Source organism: Meriones unguiculatus, chromosome 6 (genome assembly GCF_030254825.1).
Source record: "Meriones unguiculatus strain TT.TT164.6M chromosome 6, Bangor_MerUng_6.1, whole genome shotgun sequence".
Classification (NCBI taxonomy): domain Eukaryota; kingdom Metazoa; phylum Chordata; class Mammalia; order Rodentia; family Muridae; genus Meriones; species Meriones unguiculatus.
In genome coordinates, this window is record NC_083354.1 from 69,591,835 (window position 1) to 69,618,260 (window position 26,426).

At 44.1% G+C, this 26,426-nt stretch overlaps 1 protein-coding gene across 2 annotated transcripts; it reads right to left on the reverse strand.

Moving 5' to 3' along the window:
* Positions 1–3,994: 3,994 nt before the first annotated feature.
* On the reverse strand, positions 3,995–25,364 carry Hmgcr (3-hydroxy-3-methylglutaryl-CoA reductase). 2 transcript variants are annotated; one of them, XM_021659113.2, is made up of 20 exons: positions 25,345–25,364; positions 20,314–20,501; positions 19,792–19,903; positions 19,472–19,559; positions 18,418–18,502; positions 16,996–17,101; positions 13,906–14,012; positions 13,684–13,800; positions 13,030–13,190; positions 12,684–12,931; positions 12,397–12,572; positions 11,474–11,668; positions 10,828–10,986; positions 10,534–10,691; positions 9,808–9,913; positions 7,774–7,944; positions 7,218–7,358; positions 6,972–7,130; positions 6,102–6,256; positions 3,995–5,710 (listed from the first exon to the last, which is right to left on the reverse strand). In XM_021659113.2, exons 1-20 carry the CDS (start codon positions 25,346–25,348, stop codon positions 5,656–5,658), a joined length of 2,691 nt encoding a protein of 896 aa, XP_021514788.1. In that variant the 5' UTR covers positions 25,349–25,364; the 3' UTR covers positions 3,995–5,655. The 2 variants fall into 2 exon arrangements, with proteins under 2 accessions (XP_021514788.1, XP_021514789.1); XM_021659114.2 differs by lacking the exon at positions 25,345–25,364 and adding an exon at positions 24,623–24,766.
* Between the last annotated feature and the right edge of the window lie 1,062 nt (positions 25,365–26,426).

The window sequence follows — 26,426 nt, forward strand, 5'->3', positions numbered from 1 at the left end:
AAAAAATCTTTAAAAGTGCCCAGCATTCTTACAAATAAGGAAAATACAAATTAAAACTACTTTAACTCTATCTTACCCAAGAGGAAACAACTGATAATAATGGTGTAGGTGTGGGGAAATGGGAATCCTCACTCACTGGGAGGTAGGACTGCAAAATGGAGTCAGTGGACTGGAAATCTGCATGGAAAACACTCAAGACACTAAAGGAGATCGACGACCATGCGCCCAGCCACCCCACTCCCCGCCATATGACCCAGGCCACCCCCCACCCCACCCCACCCCACCCACCGCTTCACAGATAATGTGCTCTGTCAGGTCCATGTCCACACAAACAACGTGTCCTTCAGCTGACAGTCGGGGCCACAGACAGACTCCGGAGCTGCACTGTGACCCCAAGCCAGAATATCAGAGAATATTTAAGCTTGCAAACCACAAACATCTGTGCCAAATTGTTAAATCCATGAGGATTTAGTGATAAAGGCTCTCCTTGTGTGGTTGATTTTTGTCAACTGATAAGGAATGTAGGTTTTACAGCCCACCCAGTCAGATTCACTTGTTCTCTTAGGGTGAGGAGCAGTCACTATGTTTTGGAACAGAAGATGGCTAACAAAACCCGCTCTGCTGCTGGGGAGGGCCCAGCTCCCCAGGGCCGTGGACCTTGAACTTAGTTTCCCACAATGATTAAATGGAGTCTGAAAACAAAATGGTAGTGCTTAGGACAAATTTCTTCTGATTGTTCTCAACTCACAATAGAATTCTATTCCATTGGGGGCAGAGGGACAGACAGGCAGGCAGAGATCTGTGGGTAAGTCAGTAGAACTAATTTATAGTGAGTGAGGTAACCGAGAAAGGCAAACACTTCATTCTCCCTTACCTGTGGACACTAGTCCTAAATTTTTAGATGTAAGTATATGACTTGGAGTAACCGCAGGTACCAGGACAGTAAAAAGGAACCTAGATGGGGGTGTGAAGCGGCAGAAACTCTGGAGAGGGATTAAACAAGTCACAGGACCTATAAAGGGAAAACATGAGAAAAAATGTTGCAGGTCTGTATTAGTGGAGTGGGGGAGGAGGAAGGATGAACGCTAAGTTTCTGAAATATACCGTATTTACTTCCAAATGTGTATGTATGTGTATACATATGTAAACAATTTAAATGAAGTTCTGCCACTTGGGGTGATGTTTCCCTAAGTGCCACAGACCCAGTGCCAGGCACTCTCTGAGGAGATTCTGGTCCCCTGGAACTGAGTTACAGACTATGGTGAACTGCCCTGTGGGTGCTCTGGAAGAACAGCAGATGCTCCTAACCAGTAAGCAATCTCCAGCCCGCATCCTGGTGCAAGCCTAGTACTTTACCCATGTTAAGCGGCCACTATACCACTAAGCCTTTGTTTGTGTAGTTTCATTTTTTGTTTGATAATACACATAAATGAGTATAATTTACCAAGAACCACAAATGTATTGGGGGATGCCCTATTTTTCCCCTTGCTGTGTGCTGAGGGTTTGGCGTCTACTGGCCTAGGTAAACTATTCTGCGAATATTAAACAGGCCTTCCCCCACAGGCCTTCTAGCTGAAAGTATAGATCCCAGCCTAAAATCAGCAAGGCAATGTTAAGCCTTGGCTACTTGACCAAGGGTTGTGTGGGTGTAAGCTTTCAGCAGGAGCTCTGGCTCAAGCTGGGCAGGTGGCAGGCGGAGTGGGAGAGAGCTATCACTGTCTGTGTGTCTGTGAGTGTGCTGCGCAAGTGTGCAGGCACATGTCTGAACAGACCTCAAGTGTCTCCTTTTGTAGCTCTACATCTTACTGTCTTGAGACCAACCCAGAAGCTTGTTTTACTGCTAGGCCCACTCCTCCTCATCTACATCTCTCTCTCATAATGGGGGGGGGGTTACAGGTATGAGTTCAGCGTTTTCCATGGGGGCTGGATGTCCTCATGCCTGCAAGTAGTGTTCTCACCCACTCAAACGTATCCCCAACCCGATCCAGATCTTCAGAAAATACAAATTCTCAGATTATGCTATACAAAATCTGAAAAGAAACAGAGACCAGACATGCACCAGAACTTGACAGTTCTGCTGGAAGCATTTTATGTGGCCATGGCCTGAGTCCAATATGAGCAAGACCTCTGGTGATCAATGTGGGCCTTGCCTCATGGATGGGAATGCTGGGAAATGAACCACTTCCCTTCCATCAAGCATGAGATTAAGATTGCTTGCTTTATAGGGTCATGCTTTCAAGCACGACTGAGCCAAATTATTCCTTCATTGTCCCCCACTTCCAACTTTTGTCAAGTTAGAATGACACCAGAGAAGTTTCATAACCAGCACAGAATAGGTAGCTTCTGTTCTGAATCACCCCTGGTTTTCTTAGGTTCCTCAGTGAAACCTAAGGCTTCATGTTTTGTTAGCGGCTGTCAGTTTCCCCATTTTATCATCTTTGCCACCTGAATCTTTATTTTATGGGCTTCCCATTCGTTTCCATCCTAGCAAAATAGAAGAGGTGTCTACCTTAGGAGCTGCCAGACACACAGGGCAAAGGTGGACAGCGGAGAACCGAACGTGACCCTCTTCAACAGCTGGCATATGTACCCACCTGCTTCTGCCCTACACTGGTTATTTGGTCCTTTGAGGAAATGCAGAAAACAAGGGAAAGCGGCTAAAAGTCAGTTTCTCTGGAACAGTTGGTCCGCATGTGTGCTTGCTGCTTGTCAGCCTGACACAAACTAATCATTTCCTTTTTTTTTTTTTTTTTTTTTTAAGAAAGGGTCTTTATGTATCCCTGATTATCCTTGACTTGCTATGTAGATAGGCTAGTCTTGAAATCATAGAATCACTTGTTTTCCAAGTGCTGGGACTAACGGCATGTACCACCAAGCTCAACTTAATGTAGCGCATTTTTATAACTAGTGATGAATGTGGGAAGGCCCAGCGCAGTGCCAGTGGTGGCACCCGAGCTAGTGGTCCTGGGTGCTGTAAGGACACAGGCTGAACAAGGTAGTCACAGAAGTCCAGGATGGGCTCTGCTTCAGATTCCTGCCTTGACTTACTTTGGTGGACTATGGCCCGAGAGCTAAAGGCCAGAAAAACCCTTCCCTTCCCAAGTCACTTTTGGTCAGTGTTTATCCCAGCAATAGAGGCACGTGAATACAATGTCAGCGTCCTACTAAACCCATGTTTGCTGGACAGCTAGCTACTTATCACTCCAGGGTTAATTCTAACTATCTGCCGGCATTTAGTCTCTCCACAAGCATTTCCTACCTTTGTGCTTCTAACTGAATACAACTCTCTAATCTTAGGGATTCCCCAAAATACCAAGTATTTCATATTAAACACAGGTTCTGCCCATCCCCCACCCCACCCAAGGATTTAAAAAAGCAGGGCATCTGCAGTCTCCATCATTTCCTGCAGGCATGCCCAACACCCTTGAGGACTGTGGCAAGGCATTTATTTCCTGCACATTGGTGAAAACAGAACCAAATTATTTACCATCTTCTCATAGCTCCCACCACAACTGTTACCCAATCTCTTGGAGATGACTGTCAATTTCAGGGGGAAAAAAAGTAAGTCTTCAGAATCTGCGCCATCTTAATGAATCATGTATACCTTTTCCACTTCTAACAGCAGAAGTGGACATGAATGGAAGTCATTACAAATAATGGAAGTCAGTTCTGAGGAAGCCAAGCCCCCACCCCACAGCTTAAACACACGTGAAAGGGCCACTGTGTTTTGGCTACCTGGACTTCATTTCTCTTCCTCATAATTCCACAGTAGACACCCAAAGAGAATCTAACCCAATCAAACCCTCTAAGTGCAAAGAAAATCGCTGACACACAACACTGGCCAGCTGCTAATGTCACAAAGTGAGGACATATAATGGAGAGAGAAGCTGGTGTGACCCTCAGCAAAAGCCAGGCTACCATTCTGGCAGGCTGATAACTTCTGGGCCTTGGGATTAGGGTTAATCCTCAATTTAAAAAAAGCCACTGCTTACACTTATCAATGTTAACTTCCTTTCATAATTTACTCAACTGGAAAAAGTATTCTATAACAAAATGTATACAATTTAGTAATTGTACAAAACATGAATTTAGCAAGATGACATTGGTTACAGTCACCAGCATGAACACTCAATACTTTCTACTGCCACTTCCATGACAAGCTCAGGTAAATAAAATGTTACTGGCTGAAAAGTCACAAGAGGAGCAATTTGAAACTTTACATACAACAGCAAAGTCAATCTTCCACAATAATACTGACACAATCACTAAGAGGCTCCCTCCCATGCTGCCGCTGCACTCTTGGAATGTCTTTCAGAGTCCATCTTCTACATGAGATGTTAGCTTCCCAAGACCAACCTTGAAGCATTAGAATACAAAATAAGGAGCTCTTTATTATTATTTATACAAAACTGGTACATTTAAAAAAAATTAATATTCAACAACTCTGCTGACCCCCTGAGGAAGCTAAGAGCTTTTATGGGTCCCTCAAAGTAGCCCATAAATGATTCAGTCACCACACTCCTGGCCACAGGAACAAGGCACACAGCTCCAGGGCCGTTCACGTGGCTCCATCATTGGCTCTGCAAGCTGACTTTCCCTTCGTTAGGCTTGGCGAGCAAGCCAGGGTTTCCTGGACCAGTGTTAACGAGCACTGTCTTCTCTGGCCCAAGCTAGAGTATTTTATCAGTGTAAAAGTTGAGTTCTTTTATTTCTTCAACACTTTCAATAAACTTCTAGCATAAGACACTTTATTACAACATATACAGATTTGATAGTTTACCAAAAACACTAAATTCAGCTAAATAAGTTAAGATGTCTCTAAAAGAAAGTTGGCTTAGAGAAATGGTCATTTTCTTTAAAAACTGTGTTCCCACACTCTAAGTCCTGAGAGGTCCAGCTTGCTTGTACCCTCCTCTAAGTAACATCGAGAGCTCTGCTATCTTTAGTGCAGAGCGTGGCACTTTCCTAAAGCCTGACACTAAGACATGCAGTAGCCCAGCTGGCAAAAATCTAGACAAGAGGCCTCTCTGAACAAAGACCTACAGAGATAAATGCAGTGACTGTTTTCTTCACTGAGACCTATTTAGCACTACTTAGCACATTATTCTGTAGTTTGAGAATAAAAGTCTTCCCATGAAGAAGTAGGTCCCCTTCTAAAGAATAATGTTGTTTACCCCCAAAATCAATAGACCAGCACCAAATGAATTATTAGTTTACAAAAAATAAACTTAGATTGCAAAGTTCTACAACCCAGACTGAATAAATAAAAAATCAGAAGTTCTGTCGGCTACAGTGTAATTTAAACTTCCATTTTAACCCACTGGAGTCCCCCAGGAATGCCATCATTTCATCAAACAGCTGTTTCCAGCATGTGGTGGCTTTCAGAAACGAGGTGCAGATCACATCTGTGGTACTCAGAGCATTGCATCCATGTGAGAGCTTTCCAGAACACAGCATGGAAAGGACCACACTGTTTCCAGATCTGAGGAGTCTCTGTGCAAAGGACCTCAGGTGTCTCTGAAAGAGCCAGAAACCAAGCAGTGATCACGTCCACTCATCTCCCACAAGACACTGCATTGAGATTTTTAATTCACAGACTTCATGTCAGTCCTTGAGAACCCAATGCCCGTGCCTCAGTTCAGTGTGCCAGCCTGCTCAAGCTGCCTTCTTGGTGCACGTTCCTTGCAGATCTTGTAAATTTATCTTTGATCTGCGTCAGAAAAAGACAAAGCAGAAAAAGAGAAAATGTCAGCGATGTAATATTGGGGTTGGGGTGCATGTGTGTGCATGCGGAGGCCAACAGACAGCACAAGATGTCATCCCTCAGGCACCGCCCACCCTTTAGTTGGAGGCAGGGTCTGTCTCACTGGCCTGGAACTTGCCAAAGAGGCTAGGCTGGCCAATGAGCGCACGGAACCTGCCTGCCTGTCTCTACCTGCCCAGAGTTTGAATTTTAAGCAGATGCCACGCTAGTTGTTTTGTTTTTGTAAAAATCTGGATTCCAGGGCTGGGACTCAAGTCATCCACACATGTTGTGGTATTTCCCAGACCGGGATTGAAAGCTTTAGCCTGGGAAAACTTCATGTATGTGGCAGTCTCACCTGTTGTGAACCATGTGACTCCTGACAAGATGCCCTGCTGCCAACGCTGCCATCAAGGACAACTCCCCGGCCATAACAGTGCCACACACAATCCGGGCAAGCTGCCGTGCATTTTCTCCAGGATTGTCTTTGCACGCTCCTTGAACACCTAGCATCTGCAATCAGAGACCAACACAAAAGATTACTCCAAGGCATCAGAGCAGAACTAGACTCCATCAGAAGTGGTAGCTGTCCGGCCAGGCAGCTAGGACTGACACATAACATCCACAAGCTGCTGGCACTATTACTTGCTTAATTAATGTACTTGCTCATGATTTATCATCACATACACCCAAACTATATGTGTGTATGTGTGTATGTATGTACACACACCCACACACACTTTTTTCTTTCTTGAGAAACCCTATACTTATCTGTACATACTAAGGTTAGACTGGTTGGAAGCCAAGGGCAAAAGATCAGCTAAAATACAGAGTAGCATGATGTGGATCAGGGAGATACACATCCCCGGCATGGTGGTTAAACTTGGATGTCAATTTGACACATCTAGGAAGAGGGATCTCAAGTGATAAATTGCCTCCAGCACTGTGGCCTGCAGACCATGCCCATAGGGGATTTTCTTGATTGCTAACTAATTAATGAAGGACCCAGCCCACAGGCCCAGACAATAGAAGAATGACTGTGGTCCTCTAAGGTCTCTCTACCTTAATTCCTGTCTCCAGGCTCTTGCCTTGCTTTCCCTGACTTAACTTCCCTTAGTAACGAACTCTGCCTACATGTAAGTTGAAATAAACTCTCTCCTTCCCAAGTTTGTTTTAGTCAGTAGAAACAGAGCCCCTGGGCTCAAAGCTCGGCCTGAACCAGTCTTACCTGCAGACAGGCTTGCTGAGGCAGGAGGTTGGTCCCACCACCCACGGTCCCTATCTCTATAGAGGGCATGGTGCAGCTGATATACAGGTCTTCATTCGTGGGACCGCTTGCTTCCATTAAAGTAATACAGTTTGAGCTACCCACATTCTGTGCTGCATCCTGGAAGGGGAAAGGAAATATAGCACCCTTTAGTTCCTTCACACAGAACAACAGAGCAAACAGCAAAGCAGGAAGTGGAGGCCTCACCTGGCCACATGCGATGTAGATAGCAGTGACGATGTTTGCTGCATGGGCGTTGTAGCCACCTATGCTCCCAGCCATGGCAGAGCCCACAAGATTCTTGTTAATGTTTACGTCAATCATAGCCTCTGTCGTTGTCTTTAGCACCTAGACCACAGTGTGCAACGTTACAGACCCCCAGGAGAGTCAAGTGAGAACCACCCGCATCTATCTCTAGAAAGGAAGGGTGTAGATGTGGCCCCATTGAAACCACCCCAAGAACGCTACATGCACATGAGCACAAACAAGAAAACACCAAGTTTAGTGGAAAACACAACCCTACAAATGTAATTTGACTAAAAGGTGTTAGTATTCTTTTAACTTTATTATTTTAAAATTTCTCTTTCAGCCCCGGCTGACCTAGAACTCACTATGTAGCCCGCCCTCAGACTTCTAGGCATCCTCCTGCCTCTGACTCCCCAGAGCTAGGATTACAGCTGGGGCCACCACACCTGGTCTCAACCCAATTTAAGGTACTAACTAACACTTAAGAAGTAGGATAAAATATGTGTCCGTCACTTACTTCTCTCACCACCTTGGCTGGAATGACAGCTTCACAAACCACAGTCTTGCCTCTTCCTTCAATCCAGTTTATGGCAGCAGGTTTCTTGTCAGTGCAATAGTTACCACTAACTGCCAGAATCTGCATTTCAGGAAAGAACTCTTGAAGCTTCAGAAGTGCTTTCTCCGTACCCTAGTAAGAAGCAAAACCAAACGCGTGACGGACTCACCATTCTGATCACCTCACCTGTTTCTAAACGCAGTCATCCAGTACATGTATTCAGTACATGTACACAGTTACTATGTGCCTAATACCCAGAATGTTCTTTATTTGGCAGAGCTCATGCTCCATAGCCTGCTAAATGTCAACTACCCATTTGCTGGCCCTGCTAGCCTGACACCTCTCTACTGGTGTCCGTGAACGTGAGGACTCTGGTTACTGAGGTAAGTGGAACCATGTCATATTTTGTTACTGATGATTTCACTTAGAATAATGTTCTACTTTAACATACCTCTCACTTGTCCCTGTATCTACTCGATGAACATTTAGGTTGCTTCTGCCTATTGGCTAATGTGAATAATGCTACTGTGCACATGAGAATACAAATGTCTCTGAGACTCTGCGGTCAATTCTAAAAGTAGAATGGGAAGATGACATGGCAATTCTTTTCTTTCTTTTTTTTTTTTTCTTAATTTTATGTGTATTAGTGTGAGGGTACCAGATCACTTGGAACTAGAGTTACAGACAGTTGTGAGCAACAATGTGGGTGCTGGGAATTGAACCCAGGTCCTTTGGAAGAGCAGACAGTGCTCTTAACCACTGAGCCCTAGCAATCTCTTGCCCCCAGCAATTCTATTGTTAAGCTGTTGAGGAATCACCATTTATTGAGTTTAGACATTGTTATTTTCCTTCTTTAAAAAAAAAAAATAGTATTTATATAGCCCATTGGAGCTCAGTATCCAAGTGGGATCCCTAGTTAGGGGTACAGGGACTGTCTCAGAAATGAACTTGAACTCAATGGCTGGTTCTTTGACCTACCCCCCCTCCCCAAGTGAGGAACAGCCTTGCTTGGCCACAGAAGAGGACATTGTAGCCAGCCCTGAAGAGATCTGATAAGCTAGAATCAGTTGGAAGGGGAGAAGGACCTCCCCCATCAGTGGACTTAGAGAGGGGCAGGAAGGAGATGAGGGAGAGAGGGTGGGATTGGGAGGGAATGAGAAAGGGGGCTACAGCTGGGATACAAAGTAAATAAACTGTAATTAATATAAAAAATAAAGAAAAAAAATAATCTTTATAAATACATAAAATCTGTAGCCCTGCTACATGATTTTAATATTTTGTATTTGTTACTCATAAAAAGTTATCAGCAAAATAAAACATACAGTGTATAAAAATCTCAGGACACGGACACACACACACACACACACACACACACAGGAAAACAAGAAAAAAATGTCTCTAGAAAAGGTCAGTTTCAAGATTTGGGGACAAAGCTCTTTGTGGACCGCTGGGGTGTGCTTGGAACTCATCTGGGGCCCCATGTACCAGCTGCACTCTCTCCTCACTCTTTTTCCTCACTGGAACAAAGTTCTGAAGCGCCAGCCCCAGATCCCTCCCAAGCCTTGAGGATATTTACAAGCTCAGACTGTCAAATGACAGTGGTGCAGGGAGGCAGACAACTCAGCAGTCAAGAGCACCGGCTGCTCTTCCCGAGGACCCAGCACCCACTGGCTCACAACTGTAGAAAACTCAAGTTCTGGGGAGTCTGACGTCCTCTCCTGGCCTCTGTGGACACCAGGCACACATGTGGGGCACAGACGTCTGTGCAGGCAAAACACCACACACATAAGGACATTATTTACCAAACAATTAAAAAAAGAAGTCAAAGAGAAACGCCACCAAACCAAGCTATATAAAGCATTACTTAGCTTTTAACAAACATGTGAAATCAACTAACTTCACATATGTAATCTATGGACATGGTATATCAATAAAAACTGTGGCTGGGCACAGTAGCACAGTTGTAATCCCAGCACTCAGAAAGCAGAGGCACACCTTGGAAATCATGTTCATCCCCATGGCATCCCCCGTCTTGGACTGGAAACGGATATAGAGGTTGCGTCCTGCCATTGTCACATGAAGTTTCTGCAGACGTGCAAATCTGTAGACACATGGTTTTTACTTTAATCCAAAACAAGAAATTTGATCTTAAATCTAGTTCAATAGGGAGTATTTTTCCTTTAGACACATGAAGGCTACTACTGTAGCTGAGTCTCACTCTCAGACACTGAATAAAAGGTGGACTAACTCCTTAACACACCCTATGTCCAAATAAGAGCAAAGGCATTAGCTTGAACTGCAAGGGGCTCACATCTACTGATCATGCTTCTGTGTGATTTTAACGGTCATTAGTCAGTAAACCTCCTCTAGACTAACCCCCCTCTTCTGCCCAGGAAGTTGCTTCTCTAGGGCATAACAGTCTAGTCAGTGACTGGCTCATGTCTTTTTAACTTCCTGTTTCTTCTCGGAGAGGCTCAGGTCGTCAGGCTAGCACAGTAAGTGCTTTTACCTGCTCAACCAACGCCAACTTTTAAAAAACTATTTCTCTGACTCAACATCTGAATAAACATCCACCTTAATTATAAATTATTAGAATAATTATTAGTTGTCCTGAACGAGTAGATTCAGGGGAGTGCTACAGTATCTTAAGCAGGCAATGTATTAGCTATCACAGAAAACAAGCATACATTTCTATATGACACCCACCCCTCCAACACCCACCTGCTGGTGCTATCAAAGGCTTCCTTTATCACTGCGAACCCTTCCGATGTTTCAAGCCATGCCTTCACTTCTGCAGAGTCACAGGCACGAGGAAGACGCACCACTGGGCCTCGGGTCATCCCATCCGCAAGGACCCGGCTGCTGGCACCTCCACCCAACTAAGCAGAGGATCATGGGAACATGTTAATCTGGAAAACACCTCAGCTTCTCCTAAAGCCCTGACTGTCCCCACATCTGTCTTAGTTCCCTTCCCCTGCCCAGTTTGCCTTGTACTTTAGACAAAGTCCAACTTACACTTATCGCTCGGCAGCCTCGGTTAGTGCTGGCCACAAGACAGCCTTCAGTTGTTGCCATTGGAACCTGGTACTCTTTCCCATCCAGGCACAGGGGCCCTGCCACTCCAACAGGGATAGGCATATATCCAATCACATTCTCGCAGCAGGCGCCCATCACCTAGGAAACAGGCCGGCAGCACATGAAAGCCTACTCTGGAACAGCCAGCAGCTCATCTCAGTCCGTGTCACTAACAACTTTTCCAGCCTGACCCTATAAACTATTTCAACAACGTTTTTAATGTACGTTTTTTGTTGCTCTGTTACTGGTGACCAAAACCTGGTGCCTCACCATTGCTAGGTAAACATTCTCTCACTAAGCCAAACCCCACCCCAAATTTACTCTTTACAAATTTTAAACTGGCCAGGTGGTGGTGCACACTTTTAATCCCAGCACTTGGGGAGCAGAGGCAGCTGGATCTGAGTTTGGGGCCAGCCTGGTCTACAGAGCAAGTTCCAGGACAACTAAGAGTACACAGAAAAACCCTGACCCAAAAAACCAAACCAAACCAAACAAAACCTACTGGACTCTTCCAGCAATGACTATACAAATACACACATTTTAAACATAGCATGCAGAGCCAGCCCTCCCTAGCCAGGTAACACACCAAGGAGTAGTTGTAGCCTCTGTAAGGCAGGTGCTGTAGGGAAGACGGCTCGGCAAGCTTTGCGGAGAGGAGCTGCCGGCGAATGGACACACCACGCTCGTGAGTTTCCATCAGCGATTCCAACTTGTAAGCCGGGATGTGCTTAGCACTGACCAGCTGGATGATCTCTGCATCACTAAGGAACTTTGCACCTTTCTGAAGGGAAAGAAAATGGGAAGAAGATGAGGAAGAGTTAAGAAGTGCAATTCACAATTAGAAGACAAAAAGGCTGAAACAACACAATGCAGAGCTACTTAAATGACTATAAAGCAGTGTGTATCAACCTTGGGACACTAATACTCAGCCAGACTTTGTCCACCCCCTTAGGAAAGAACAGTGACCAGCAGTCTCACCCTCAGTCCAGCCCCCTGCTCTGCTATGGGTTTGCCCTCTGCGAGTCAAGACCCTCACTGCAAACTTAGATGCTCATCATCAGTGAAGGCCAGTCAGTACAGACTTGCTTACAATCACATTATATAGTATTTTTGCTGTGTGTGTAAGTTGTGGCTCTTAATGTATAGTCCAGCTGAGGATACCACCTCTCCAAAGAGCTTAGGAACAAGAACATTAAGAGGAAAACTCAAAAGGTTTTGGGTTTGCAAAGCGGGAGATGATTTGAACAGAAAATACCAAGGGCCGGGGGGTGCTCAGTGGTAACGTGCTTGCTGTGTGAGCAAGAGGCCCTGCACTTAGACCCCCAGCAAGCACAAGAAGGCACACACAGCAGCACACACCTTCCGTCCTAGCACTGGGCAAGTCCGTGCTCAGTGAGAGAACATAGTGGTAGTACCAGTTTTTATTTCCCTTGATTTAAAAAAGACAAAAACAAAAACACCCTCTTTTAAAGAAAAACCCCAAGTGTAAGTGCATGCCCTTGTCCTCACCTCTGCATTCTCCAAGATCTGCAGACATTCTTCATTAGGCCGAGGCTCGCTGGGGAGCTCAATTCCAGGCTCCTGCGCCCCCGGCGCCAGTGCAGGGCTCACTACAGAGGCACCAAGCACAAACGTAGCTCTGCCTGAAGTCTCTGCTTCTGCCACTAATGGTTTTATAACCTCAGCTGTGTGAGAGGCAAAAAGATGTCTCAGAATGCTGCCATCACTTTCAATGAAGTCAAACCAGGCAAGAGCCTCAGACAGGAGGACTGAAAATGAAGATCTCAGGGCAGTACCTTTTCTATCTTGGTTCACTCCCAGCTCCTCCTCCACCGATGAAAGCTTCTGGCTCCTTCTCGCAAGCAGAGGCTCCCGTCTACAACAGTTGTCTTGAGCTTTCTTTGGAGTCACCACAGGAGATGTGATAGGATTTTTTAATGAGAGTGTCGATTCTGTCTCAGCTTGCTCAAAGAAAATGTACTTGACAGCCAACAGGAAAGCTAAACTCAGGGTAATCACTTGTTCGATGTCCATGCTGATCATCCTGAGTGAAAGCAAGAGAATGGCATGTCAGTTTAGAATACGGTAGTCACAGCACAGCCTTGTGAGAGCGCAGAGTACTGTGGGCTTCAGTCAACTTACTTGGACAGATAAAACTGCCAGAGAGAAACACTTGGTTCAATTCTCTTGGACACATCTTCATCCAGTCCCAAGGAAACCTTAGACTGTTCTGCTGTACTGTTCTGAGGAGAAGGATCAGCTATCCAGCGACTGTGAGCGTGAACAAGAACCAAGCCTAAAGACTGAAGGAACAAATTTTAAATTCTATGTACTGTTTTCTCCTCCTTCATGACTCATCTTATCATTGGGAAGTCCCCAGTTTGTTATGTGACTAATAAAAAAGTGGTCCCATCACCGTTTAAACATCCCAAAGAACAAGCTTTCAAGGATAGAGGAACTTGGAGAATCTACTCAGGAGGACAAAAATAACAAATACCAGAGGCCCCAGTAGGGTGTAGCAGCACACACCTGGAATCCTGGCACTCAGGAGGCTGAGGCAGGAGGACCGAAAATCCAATGCCAGCCTTGCCTATCCAGTGAGATCCTGTCTCAAAACAGCAAACTAATATCCCAGAACTTCAGAGAAACAGAACAAATTCAGAAAGAAAGAAAAAAAGACAATGGAATATCACTGGAAGGACCAAAAATTATATAAAACACAAACTAAAGCCCCTAAATACCCAAAGTATAAGAGACACTGAAAGTACAGACACTAGAAAACAAAGATGCCATTACCATAATCATCTTGACCCTTTGCGTTACAGGGTTTGGTTTATTCTCTTCTTCTTCTAAAACTCGGGCAAAATGGCTGAGCTGCCAAATTGGACGACCCTCACGGCTTTCCCGAGAAAGCTACAAAGTAAGTAACACTGCATTAGGAGGCTTGCAGCTGATTTAGGTAAAGCGACAAGGTGAGAGTGATGCTCTTAGCTAATGCCACCAGGAAAACCATCTTACCTCTAGAACCAGGGACACACAAGCTGGGAAAAACGTCATGAACACGAAGTAGTTGGCAAGCACAGACATGCAGCCAAAGCAGCACATGATCTCAAGCTGACGCACCCCTGGGGAGAACAATGAGACACACAGCTGGTAACGTGCGCAGTTTTGACAAGCCATTTATCTTAAAGGCCCTCCCTGCAGGTAGACAAGTTTTTCTACACTAAGTCCTTTGCTGTCTACTGGAGCAGAATTAGCAACCCAAGGATGATGCCAAGGCTTCAGGAACAACAGCTGGGAAACTCTCAGTCCCTCACGGATAAAGACCTTAACTTCTCCATATCCCCAACATTACAATGCTGGACACAATGGTAGTGATTAATGTATCTGGCCAACAAATGTTTCCAATTCTTTTGTAAAATGGTATCACTTCCACTGAGACAAGAAGCTAGAGCAGCAGCTACAGGACAGAAGTAACTTCATTCCCAAAATCTACACTACTCCCCTAGACTTACTATCACAAACACAGTGCACCTGTGTATCCAGGGCTGTTTGTGAAAGAACATATAAGTAGCCAGTTACACCCTCTGACATGATATCTGTTCCTTGCAGTCCACTAAGTTCAAACTTCCATAAATCCTCTATAGGGCCTGGTCTTCTTACAGTTTTACTTCACTGACCTGTCTGAAAATGATACAATGCAAGCTATTAATAAATCAAGAATGAAAATTAACATTTTGCCTCAAAATGTTTCTGGGGTCCTTTGGTAACCTCAAATGGAAGACGAGATCTATTGAAAGGTCAACTCTCAATAGAACTGTAGAGGCCAGAAAGGAGATTAGAAAGACCAACTCCTAGTCTTTACTCAAATTAAAATCAAAGTTTGCACTGAATATGAATGAAGAAACAACTCCCTTTTCTAATAAAAACTAAATTAAAAAGCTCATATAAAAACTGTAAGTATGAGATCATCTGAGCAAAAGCATACATTGTATTTTTAAAAAATTTTTCCTATTTACTCACACAACTATGGGCATTAAAAAACTTAAAATTACAGTGACACCAATCTATACTTTAAACAGTAGGTGAACAGAATATTTTCACACTCATGACCACTCAAATCATACTTAACCAATGCTTTTCACAAATTAATCAACTACTATTTTTTTCTAATTTCATGCTGTCATCATTTGTCCTTACTCTCCCAAAAGTGCTCTACCACTTTGGTACTACACAAGGACACAGCACCAGTCCAAAGACTTTGAAGAAGCTGTGGCTTTTGTGTGTGCATGCTGGGAATTAGACCTTCATCTATGCAAAGTACACACTACCACTGCGCCATACCCAACCCGACCTCTTTCTTTTGTACTGGCTTTTTCAGAGTTACTTTCAGGGCACAGTTATAGTTCAGTGGCAGAATGTGTCCAAAGCATGTCCAAGCTCCTGGTTCAGTCCCTAATGTAAAAGGGGGTGGCAGCAGCGTGATTGCCTAACTTTAAGCCAGACAAAAATGTCTCCAGTGGCTTCTGCAACGACAAAACCAGTTCTTGGTTAACTTCTCTAACCACTTCAAGACAGGTGTCAACACTACCACACTATGCATCAGAGCCAGGAAGCAGCCTTTGTTTCAGGGCTTGTCATTTCCTGGCCACTTTCAACACCTTATACTCTCTTCCCAAGGAAAATCACATACTGTGTTTTCACCTCATCAGCATTTTTCAATTTTAGTGGTGGTGATATGATGTCTTGGTTAAAATTCAGAATTATACCTTTAAGAAGGCAATTTCTAAAGCGTGTGTGTGACTGTGCTGGCACATGTGCCACAGGGCATGTGTCGTCAGACAGCAGGATCAGCTGTCTGTTCTGGTGTCTGTTATTAGAGACAGACATATTTCTTTGTGGTTCCACAGCTTACACCGGTTTAGCTGGGCCTTGAACTTCTGGAAATTCTCTGTCTCTGCTTCCCATCTCATCATAGGAGCAATGGGATGACAGACATGTGCTGGTGTGCCAGGCTTTATACGGCTTGTAGAGACCCCAACTCCGTTTTCAGACCTTCATGGCAAGTGCTTTTACCCTTTGAGCCATCTTCCTAGTTTCCAAAAAGTGAACTTTAAAGTACGTAACATACTTTTTTGCTTTAGAGTGAACCACTGAGTTGTATCCCCAGCAGTAGGCATATAAATCTTAAGATACTTTTAAAAGTGTTTTTCTTTCTTAAATAAAAAAGCTTTATTAAACAGCAGAAGATCTGCCGTTACCATCTGAGTTTACTGAAACATTATGTATTTAATAAAATAAATGAATACAGAGACAACCCAACACCCCGTCAGAATGAGGTAATTAGGGGCTGGCGCAGCAGGTATCTCGACAGCTAAGGGTGACTCTTGCTCTTGCAGAGGACATGACTTTGGTTCCCAGCACCCATTTCAGAGGGGGACACAGATGTATGGACACACATACATGCATGCATGCTCGCACAAGATATTCAAGAATGGTTTTCATGATAAAGCCATAAAATCTAGTCTAATGACCAGGAAAACCCATAATAGCATAACATATTCATTCTGGTGAATTTCCATGGCAAGCCATATTTTTATTGATTGTAATGGAGTCCTGTTTGATGCTTAGTATTAATTCTTAGTATTCATTTAAGGATGAGGAAGCATGTGGACATGCTAAGATGTACAGCTGAGTACCTAAGCAAACCTTACTAACCACCTGCTTCGATGAGCTGATTCTGATCTGGACGGTTGCACCGCCACCAACATGGCAACTGGAACCAGAAACCAAGCTGCTACTTCAGCCTAGGTGACAACAAGGACCTCTCGACCAGCCTTGGAACACTATCTTGGTCACAAACCAATAGCAAACCCAAAACACCCCAAAGTAGACACAGAAAGAGAAGACGGCAAGTGTGGCAAACTGAGTTACCTGCTACTACATTCTTAGCACACACACAGGCCCACATCCACACACTAAGACTGTTTACAGTCCACATCATTTCAAAATCTGAATTCAAGAATGAACAATGAAAACCTAAGACCTTCTATTTTCCCCTTTAATGATCCACTTAACTGTAAATGTATTAGAAATTTTTTTACAAACCTGACATGGTGCCAACTCCAATTACAAGACATTCCACGAGAGCATCCAGAGTGAATGTGGGGCCCAGAATGGCCATTCCACGAGCTATATTTTCCCTTACTTCATCCTAGAGCACAGACCAAACACATCAATGGTTGTAAAGTACATGTTAGCTTTCTACAATGCTGGTGAACATTCTGGGTCCTATATGAAATGTATTTTCCTACTCAAAGAACAAATGTGATAATATAGGATGTATTCAAAAGGGACAATGGGATGGTAGTACAGTTAACAAACATCAAAATACCTATTAGGATCCTGCCCCCCTCTCACTGAGACACAAATGCTAGGAAATATTCCTTTGAGGTGGTTGGTGGGTTAAACCAACCACTTAAATTCCACCTAATTAAACCCGCCAACATTTTATTCTGTGTCCCACTGACAGAAGCTGAATTGAGAACTCTTTGAGGTCACATTAGTACAATAAAACCAAGATAATTTTCTTATCAAAATGTTCAAGTGATCACAAGCATTATCCAATACCTGATTGGTATAGAACTATGAACTATTTTTTTCACAGCTTGGGGGAGGTGGTAGCTCAATGACTGAGTACTTGACAAGCCTGTGAAAGATCCTGTCACTAAAGGAAAATAATAGAAGTCGAAGTATGGCACGGTGGTGCATGTCTGCAATCCTAGCAGGTGACCAAGGCAGGAGGATCTCTGTAATTCAGGACAGACTGATAACTCAGTCCGCCTCAGAAAGTATCACGATACAGGCTGTCAAAACAATGCTGGGTTAAGTCACTATTGAACATCAGGATGAAACTTTAGATGGGAAATGTGAGTTTGAAGGCCTTAGAAACAATGCGATCTGAAACACTGTACCATTAGATCTGTTACAGTTCCCCCCCACCCCCCCCCACCCCCCGCAAAGCTCCTGTGTTTGAACACTTGGTCCCCAGTAAGTGGTGCTCCTTGGGAAGGCTGAGGAGGTGGAACCTCATCGGAGGAAGTGGATCACAAGGTGCAGGCCTTGTGGTTACACAGCCTGGCCCAACTTCCTATACATTCTCTTCTTGACTGCACTCAGCCTCCAGTCCCCACCAGCATGCCTTCGTCACCATGACGAACTACACCTGGAAACCAGCAAACCCGTCTCCCTTAAACTGTCCAATGTCAAAGCAATGAGCAAAGTACCCCAAACACTCAGTCTATTCCCTAACTGCTTCAACAGGTGGCTCATTTGTGCAAGGCACTGCACTGTAATTTCAGAAGACTTTCAAAGGGGACATGGGGGAGTGAGAACTTACACAAACCAGTCTTACAACTTAAGTCTAAAAGCTTGAGACAGCAAGTTAAATTCTGAACAATGAAGAGGCCTTGTCTTATGAATGTGAACAAATGTGGAAGAGTACTACCCAGGCTTCTAAGGAATACTCACCTGTGAGTTTGAACTCAGGGCAAACTTTGCTAATGCACTTGCTCTAGAAAGGTCAATCAAAAGCAGGAAGAAGGGCAAAGCTTCACTGGGAAAAAAAAATTAGGACAAGTTACATTTAATACTGGGAAAAGACAGTTTTAAGAAGTTCTTTTTCAAATGACCTTTCCCATACCGCACACCTGGTGTGAGCATGCAGTGTGAAGACTTTTTCTGCTAGGATTCTCCAGAAGCTAAGAGATGCTCAAAATTATTTGCTAAAGTGTATTCTGGTTCACTTTTTTAAGACAAAGCCTCATGAAGGCCAAGCTGACCTCTAACTTGCTGTGTAGCTAAAACTGGCCTTGAACCCCTGATCCTTTTGATCCCATCTGCCATGCAGTGGACTTACAGGCTTCGCCATGATGCCCAGCGTAACAAAATAAAATACTTAGCAATGTTAAAATGTGAATGCACAGACACTGAGTCACCTTTCAGTGTTTTTTCAGCAAAGCATTATTCTAGGTTTATAAAAAAAAAAAACTTGAATTAACATTAAAAAAAATATGTAACATACAAATTGGTGATAACAGTACTAAAAAGCCACCATGCCTCCCCTAAAGCAAAGCTTTAAAACAACCAAACCCACAGCTGCTATACTACTCCTTAAGGAGATAATGGTGAATACAACAAAAAAAACTGTCTATAAAGATCACTGTGACATTTACGAAGAAAATTCATTCAACAGTAGACTACCAATCTACAAAATATTCATTTAGAATACTCTATAGCCATCACTAAAATTTACTTTGTAAAGACATGAAAAGATGCAGATGAACTATACTGGGCAAAAAAGACTTGCGATAGTGTACGTAGTACGGTACTCAGAAAATATACCTAAAATAAATGGAAAAGTATACATCTCGAAATATTAACAGTTAGAACCAGCTAATGGCAAGTATATGAAGAAGTTTCCCTTATTTTCTAAACTTTAAATTTACACACCATCTTTATAAGGGAATAAAGGCTCCTAAAAATACAATTTAGAAGAGCACACAACTGAGTTTTAAATACTCACTTTAAGCCTGTCAATTCTTTGTCTAGGAAGTGAATGACGACTGTACTAAAGACAAAACTTGAGAAAATTGTGAACAGGCCAGCAATACCTAAAAGAGCAAGATTTGACAGTCAGAATTCTATTATTACACAAATGCTAACATTTAGTCTCATACAATAGTATCACTTTCCTCTGTATTACTGAGGCCTCAAATTTGAGAATATTTACTAAGAATCTGGAAACCACTGAATCTATCTAACACCCTTTCAGCACTATGCACCTGGAAATTTCCATAGCAAATCAAGAGTATGACAACATGCAAAGAAGGCAACCAGCATTACCCAAAATATATTTCGACCCAAGCTGACGTAAGTTCTGGAACTGGAAGTAAATGTATAGGATGGCGATGCACCGTGTTATCGTGAGGATGATGATGTCACTGCTCAGGACGTCCTATGGGCAGAAAGAGAAAGCTTTCAAAGAAGTACTCATGAGCAAGAACTTTCATTCTGTGTCCTTGGTTTACATATTATCACAAGAATATAAATGCCAGCATAATACAACCAAATCAAAATAGCCAATGTAGAAATCAAAAATTGAATACAACTTTTAAACAACCTGTAATTCTTCACAATCATTCTTCTGATAGTCTTTACAAAAGATTCTCAGAGGGTCAACTACACTCACTTGTATTTAGAAAAGCATTTTTGGTGCATTTCCTACCATATAAATAGCTGAAATTTTGAGATAAGCCCATAACTAAAGACTTTACTCAGAACTTTTGGCTTGTATGTTCTCTAAAAAGGAGACATTCTTTAGGAATTAAAAATGTAATTTAGTTGTATCAAATTAATCTCACTAACCTCTTCAAATTTTGGGCACTCATAATTCCAGCCACAGATCTTGTTGTTGCCAGTAAACATGTTCATAGACATCATGCAGATGGTGAGTGTCACTGTCCCCACAATAACCTCCCAGGGATGGGAGGCCACAAAGAGGCCATGCATACGGAATAGTCTTGACAACATTGTAGCTACCCGGTCCTTGGATCCTGGAGGGAATATGACACATGAACACTTACACACATCTCACCTTGAGGACAGAACGGGATGCTATCAGCCCTATCTGCAGCTTCTTACACTGGACTACCCCAGTGTCCCACGTAATTCTGCGAGGCAATTCTAACAATCTACTAACATGACTCTTGCCACTTCTTCAACACTTAAACCTTTTATTACTCACTGGCAACCAACTTATATGCGATTGTTCCTTAAAAAAAAAAAAAAAAGTTTCAAGCATAATCTCTTGTAATGATGTAAGCCAAGGAGGAGCAGAATAAAGCGGAAAGCTTTATTCACATTTCTGGTTACTCAAACAGAAAATCTACGAACACCTTCTTCACGATGCACGTTTAATGAAGGTAACATCGAAGAAGTTCGCTGATTATCCTGCCATAATCATGGTGATTAATAAGCAATAATCCTTTACACTATTTTATCTATAGTACATAAGGTAGAATGTCACTAGCACAATGTCTAATAAACTTTCCTAAGCGGTGACCCCAGAAGTCTTTTCTGATGTTTCTGTGAGTAAAAAGTGGGCCTGCATTTTGCTAGGACTGTTGCTTTTCTACCAGCAAGCTCTGAGGCTAGAAGACCAATTTAAATGTGTTAGCTGCGGAAGGCTTCTAAACTTCAACAGCTAGCCTAAAAAGCCAGTAGAGCACATGGCTGGCTAGAATGTATCTGTATCATGCGGAAAGACCCGAAGGGGCAAATGACTACCCCTCTTCCCACGTTTGCTGGCTATTTAATAAGTCTGACATTCCTATCTGAAAAGTAATCTGATGGCCTACAAGAGATAGATACTTGTAAGCCTTATTTCTCACAGTAAAACTAACAGTACAATGAAGAAAATTACCCACATCAGTCCCAATGAAGATTTAAAATATTAGGGCTTATGAGATGGCTGGTTCAGTGGATAAATGCACTTGCATCTAAGCCACACTATGCTGGACAGACTGTGCCCTGACCTTCACGCCCACGGCACAGAGAGTGTGTACATACAATATAATACAGTGAAAAGAAAACCAACCAACCAAGCCCACTGAACAGCAGCAAGAACGCAAACAAATCTCACCTATTCACTAAGAAAGTTTCTTATCTGCTGATGACAGTAAACAGTAAAAAAACAACAAACAGCCAGGCAGTGGCAGTGCACACCTTCGATCCTGGTGGCAGAGGCAGGCAGATTTCTGAGTTCGAGGCCAGCCTGGTCTACAGAGTAAGTGTGAGGACACCCAGGGCTTCCTGGATCAAAACAAAAGAAAACAAAAAGTAACAAAGCAAAAAACCCCAACAACACAAATTAAGTTTAAAAAGGCAATAATGTATAGGGGATTAAGAAAGGTGGGGGCTTGGCTTTTAAGAATGAAGCCAATTAGCAAATATTATCTTTGACTGCAACACTCCATTTTTTCAACATTTCAAAACACCAGATTACATGCCAATATAACCGGTTATATCAAGGTGCACACAACATATTAATTCAATCATAAAATCAATCTTATTCCTAAAAACAGTTTTAATTAATTAAAAATAAAAAATAACATAAAAGTAGCTGACTGATCAGGAAGCATGGGTAGGTACTACATAAACATGAATAAGTTCTGGGGGAGGCGCTTTTATCTTCCCCGTTGTCATTTCAGGTTTTGAACTCGGGGTAAAGAGGCCGTTTATCTTTGTAAACACAAAACATTTTTGCTTTCTCCGGTTTTATGATAATGGCGAAAGAATGGAAGTGAATAAAGTTTTACTGATTTTTGAAAAAAAAAAATGAATAAGTTCATGTATCATGAACTTATTCACAACAATCCCACTGGACTGTGTGTTTCTTACTGTGGATCCCAATTTTGAAAAGAACAATTAGTAAGGCATAAAGATATAGTAGGTATCTGTAGGTATTTATTCATTTTTTTCAGTCTTGCACAATAAATTTTACCATTTTCCTTTTCAATATCCTGCAATGATTTATAGCACCGATCAACAAACAAACACTTGAAAAATGACAACTTACAAATACTTTTACTCAGGGCTTGGGCTTAAAGTATGAAAACTTTAAACATGTCTACAATTCTCATGAAACACAAGCCTACTGGCTTCTCTCAATAACCTTTTTTTACTGATTTGTTCATTTCTTTTACGTGCATTGGTGGTTTCCTGCATGTATGTCTGTGTGAGGGTGTCGGATCCCCTGGAACAGACAGTTGTGAGCTGCCATGTGGGTGCTGGGAGTGGAATCCAGGTTCTCTGGAAGATCAGCTGGTGCTCTTAACCTCTGAACTGTCTCTCCAGCCCATATAATCTCTTTTTAAAATCAGAAACTAAAGCAAACTGGTCTAAAAGATTGGCTTCAAGGTTTCAGAAGGTAAATCAGCTTCAGCTCTAAGTCAAAATCATTTCCAATTTTCCACCCTTCACAACCAAGTGCTTCAATAGAACTTCCTAGTGAGTCAATATTATTCATCACTATTAAGAGTTGCTTCCACTGCATTAAAATATGAACTGCTGTTGGGAAGGGCCCCAATCTGATTACAAATAGTAATCCCAAACCCACAACTACCTTATATTAGGCATGTAGATTCTCCACCCAGCTAATTTTCTGGAGGCACTGTCAATCCTGCCACTTTTCCCTGCTGGGTATACATTCCTTTTTTTTTTTATATTCAGAGGAAAAAATTACACAAAATTCTGTGTGACAATCAAACACAGAGAACCACACCTACCTGGAAATACAAACTGAGCAACGTTACAAAGGTGTGTCAAAAGCAACCATAATTATAAACTTCTCTCATGAGCACACTCCCATTTCTCTGTGACTGGGCTCACACAGAATCTGCACTGACCTCACATTAATTAATCTACGCAGGTTGTCCCTTCTCGGGTAAGAACCATCACTTCTAATCCCAGCAGGATGTAGCCTACCATCACACGGGACCAGCATCCACCCTGCACTTGAAAACAGGTTCTCTCCCCAGACTTCACCACTCGTTACCTGCTTGTAAGTACATCTCCTCTTCATTCTCAAGTTCTCTCACCAAATTAGGTGGAACCGCAAAGAACTACTACTGAGAGTTGAAAGGAGGTAGTCCAATTTCCGATACCAACAGTTTTACGTGGGGTTTATGGGTGCAGAAGTTGAACCCAGAATATAGCCCACGTCCTACAAACTAGCCTGTGTGCACCCATGCCACTTCCCCCACAGGCACACACTTCACCTGGAAAGAGCCGTGACAGACACATAAGTTTTTCATGTTACTCTGATAGTTTGTGCACAGGCTCTTTCTACTTTTCACATCTTTGCCCTAAATTTAAAAAAATAATAAAAATAAATTCACAAGTAACCAAACAAAGTATCCTCCACTTTGTAAGAGGCTTTAACCATACACAACGACTTGCTAGTAAAAGCCCGGTTAGGAACGTTTCCTATGGCTTTACAGGCCCTAGCCCGAAAAGGCACATCCTCAGGAAAGGATATAGTCTATCTGACCGCTTCAGATGAAATACATCAACCTCCTCCCACCTTGGAAGTCTACTGATTAACTTTCGAACGTCAAAGGTGCAGCTTTCCCCACTCAACCCGAATAATCCCGAGAGGGATGACAAGGTAAGGCCATCAGTACCAACGAGCCTACGCCCCTTAGCAGAAAGACAAGACCCGCAGGCCGACTGACCGGCTCGCGAGGGCTGACTTCGCCTGCTCTGACCTCGCATCCACCTCTCGCCCACTACGAGGGGCACAGGCTGCCGCACCCACGTGGACCCCGGCTTTGGGTCAATCTGCAGCCTACGCCGGGCCCTTCTCCATCACTTCAGAGAAGGTCCTGCCGCGGGCCGCGCCTGGGCGCGAACGCTCGTTCCCTGGGGTCCCGCGGACCTTCGTTCCCGCTGGCCCCTCTGCCTGACACTCGTTCTATCCGGTGGCCGCGACCGCCGGTCGGCACGGCGACCTCCGGGCTGGACCTACGGACGCCCCGTCGCTGCACCGGCCCTCGGGCCGCCCACGGCTTCCCCGGCCGCCGCCCTGCCGCGGGCCGCAGGGACGTCTCCCCGAGGCGCCGGGGTCCGCGGCCCGCCCTCCCGCGGCCGCCGCCGCCACAGCCCGCCCGCTCACCTCCGGATCTCCACGGAGGCCACCGAGCCTGCCCAGCCTGCCCAGCCGCCGTCCCTCCAACGGAGCGGCGGGCCGAAGGAACTGCGCTTACGCACGCTCCGGGCCGCCAGCCCGCGGCCAATAAGGAGGGATCGTCCGATCGCCCAGCCAATCGCCGCGCGGCTGCTCGGCCTGACGGCCCACGTCACGAACGGTCGCCTTAACAACCGCCCACGGCTCGCACCCGGGCGGAGAACCCGCACCGCACCATCTCTCACCACGGCCGAGCCAACCAATGGCTGGTCGAGCCCCAGCATCGCCGCCGTCCGATTGGCCCCGGAGCCGTGGGGGCTCCGGCGGGGACGCCGCCCGCGCGGGGGACAGGGGATGCGGCGGGTGGGGTGCCGCCAACCTCAGCATCCGACCTGCGGGGTCCAGCCCGGGGGAGGCCTTGGGAGGACACCGAGCCAGATAGGAGAGTGGGGAAGAGCGCGGGGCCGGGTTGAGAAGGGAAAGCCCACTCCGGTAGAAAGACCTGGGGAGGAAGTAGGAGAGCGCTGAAAAAAGAGGAACTTACTAAAAAAGAGAGAGGAAAGAGAGAGAGAAAGGAAAGAAAGAAAGAAAAAGGAAAGAGAGAGAAAGAAAGAAAGAAAGAAAGAAAGAAAGAAAGAAAGAAAGAAAGAAAGAAAGAAAGAAAGAAAGAAAGAAAAGGCAGAGTTGCAACCCAACCCTCTGTGACATACCCATCAGTGCCAATGGCTCCGGCTCCCTGGGTCACCTGTCTCCGGATCCTGAATTCCCTCTGCCGTCCTGGCCGCAGCTCTTTATCAACTATCCCCGGCTGCAATAGCCTCTCCTAACTGGTCTTCCCACTCTTGCGTGCTGACATCTCCCAGGGCTTCTGGCGTTTCTGCTGCAGTAATCTTCCTCTATGCCTTGCACCTGCGCCTAAATCATCAGCCTTTTGCCTGCGAAGAGCTTGACACTGCCATTACGGCCCCACCCCACATTTCATCTACACAGCTCTAGCCCTATTTCAGCCTGAAGTAACTGGTCCTTCCATTGCACTGAATCAATTGCTCTTGACACACCTGCTTATGGCCTTACTTTAGCCCGGATATACCTACCCACTTTAAAATTTGAAATCCTAATTATACTTCAAGTATCATTCCTATGCCACCCCTTTCCCGATTCTCTCAAACATGTCATCTCTCTCTTTTCTTTGAACGCCCATAACATTTCCACAATAGTCCCTGACTTGCCTTACTATTTTATGTAGAAACTTCTTGAGGAGAGAAATTGGTACCTAACCCCTGACCCTGCCATGTATGTGTGTGTTCTGGTATATGGGTATTTCGCCTGCGTGTGTCTGTGTACCACATATGTAGTGTAGTGCCCAGGGAGACCAGAAGAGGGCGTGGATCCTCTGGAACTGGAAGTGGTTGTTAGCTGCCATTGTAGGTGCTGGAAACCTACTGGATCCTCTGAAGAACAGACAGTGCTCTTAACTGATAAGCACTCTCTCCAGCCCCCTTAACTCAAATTTTAAGGTCCGATATTTTTAAACACAGTACCTAGAAAACACTATACACTCAGTAGTACTTTTAATAAACTAAAAAAGTATCTCATTAGAGTCTCATAATTGTTATAGAATAGGGATTGCTCCCTTTTGATCAAAGAAAATGCTAAACAACTTGAAGTGATTGGGAAACTAAGATTTTATTCCACATCTAATGCTCGGGCTGCTTCAGCTGCCTTCCACTGCCCCAGTAGAGAGCCTTTGTTTATATCTTTACAAAATACTCCAAAAAAATTCTTTGTGTAC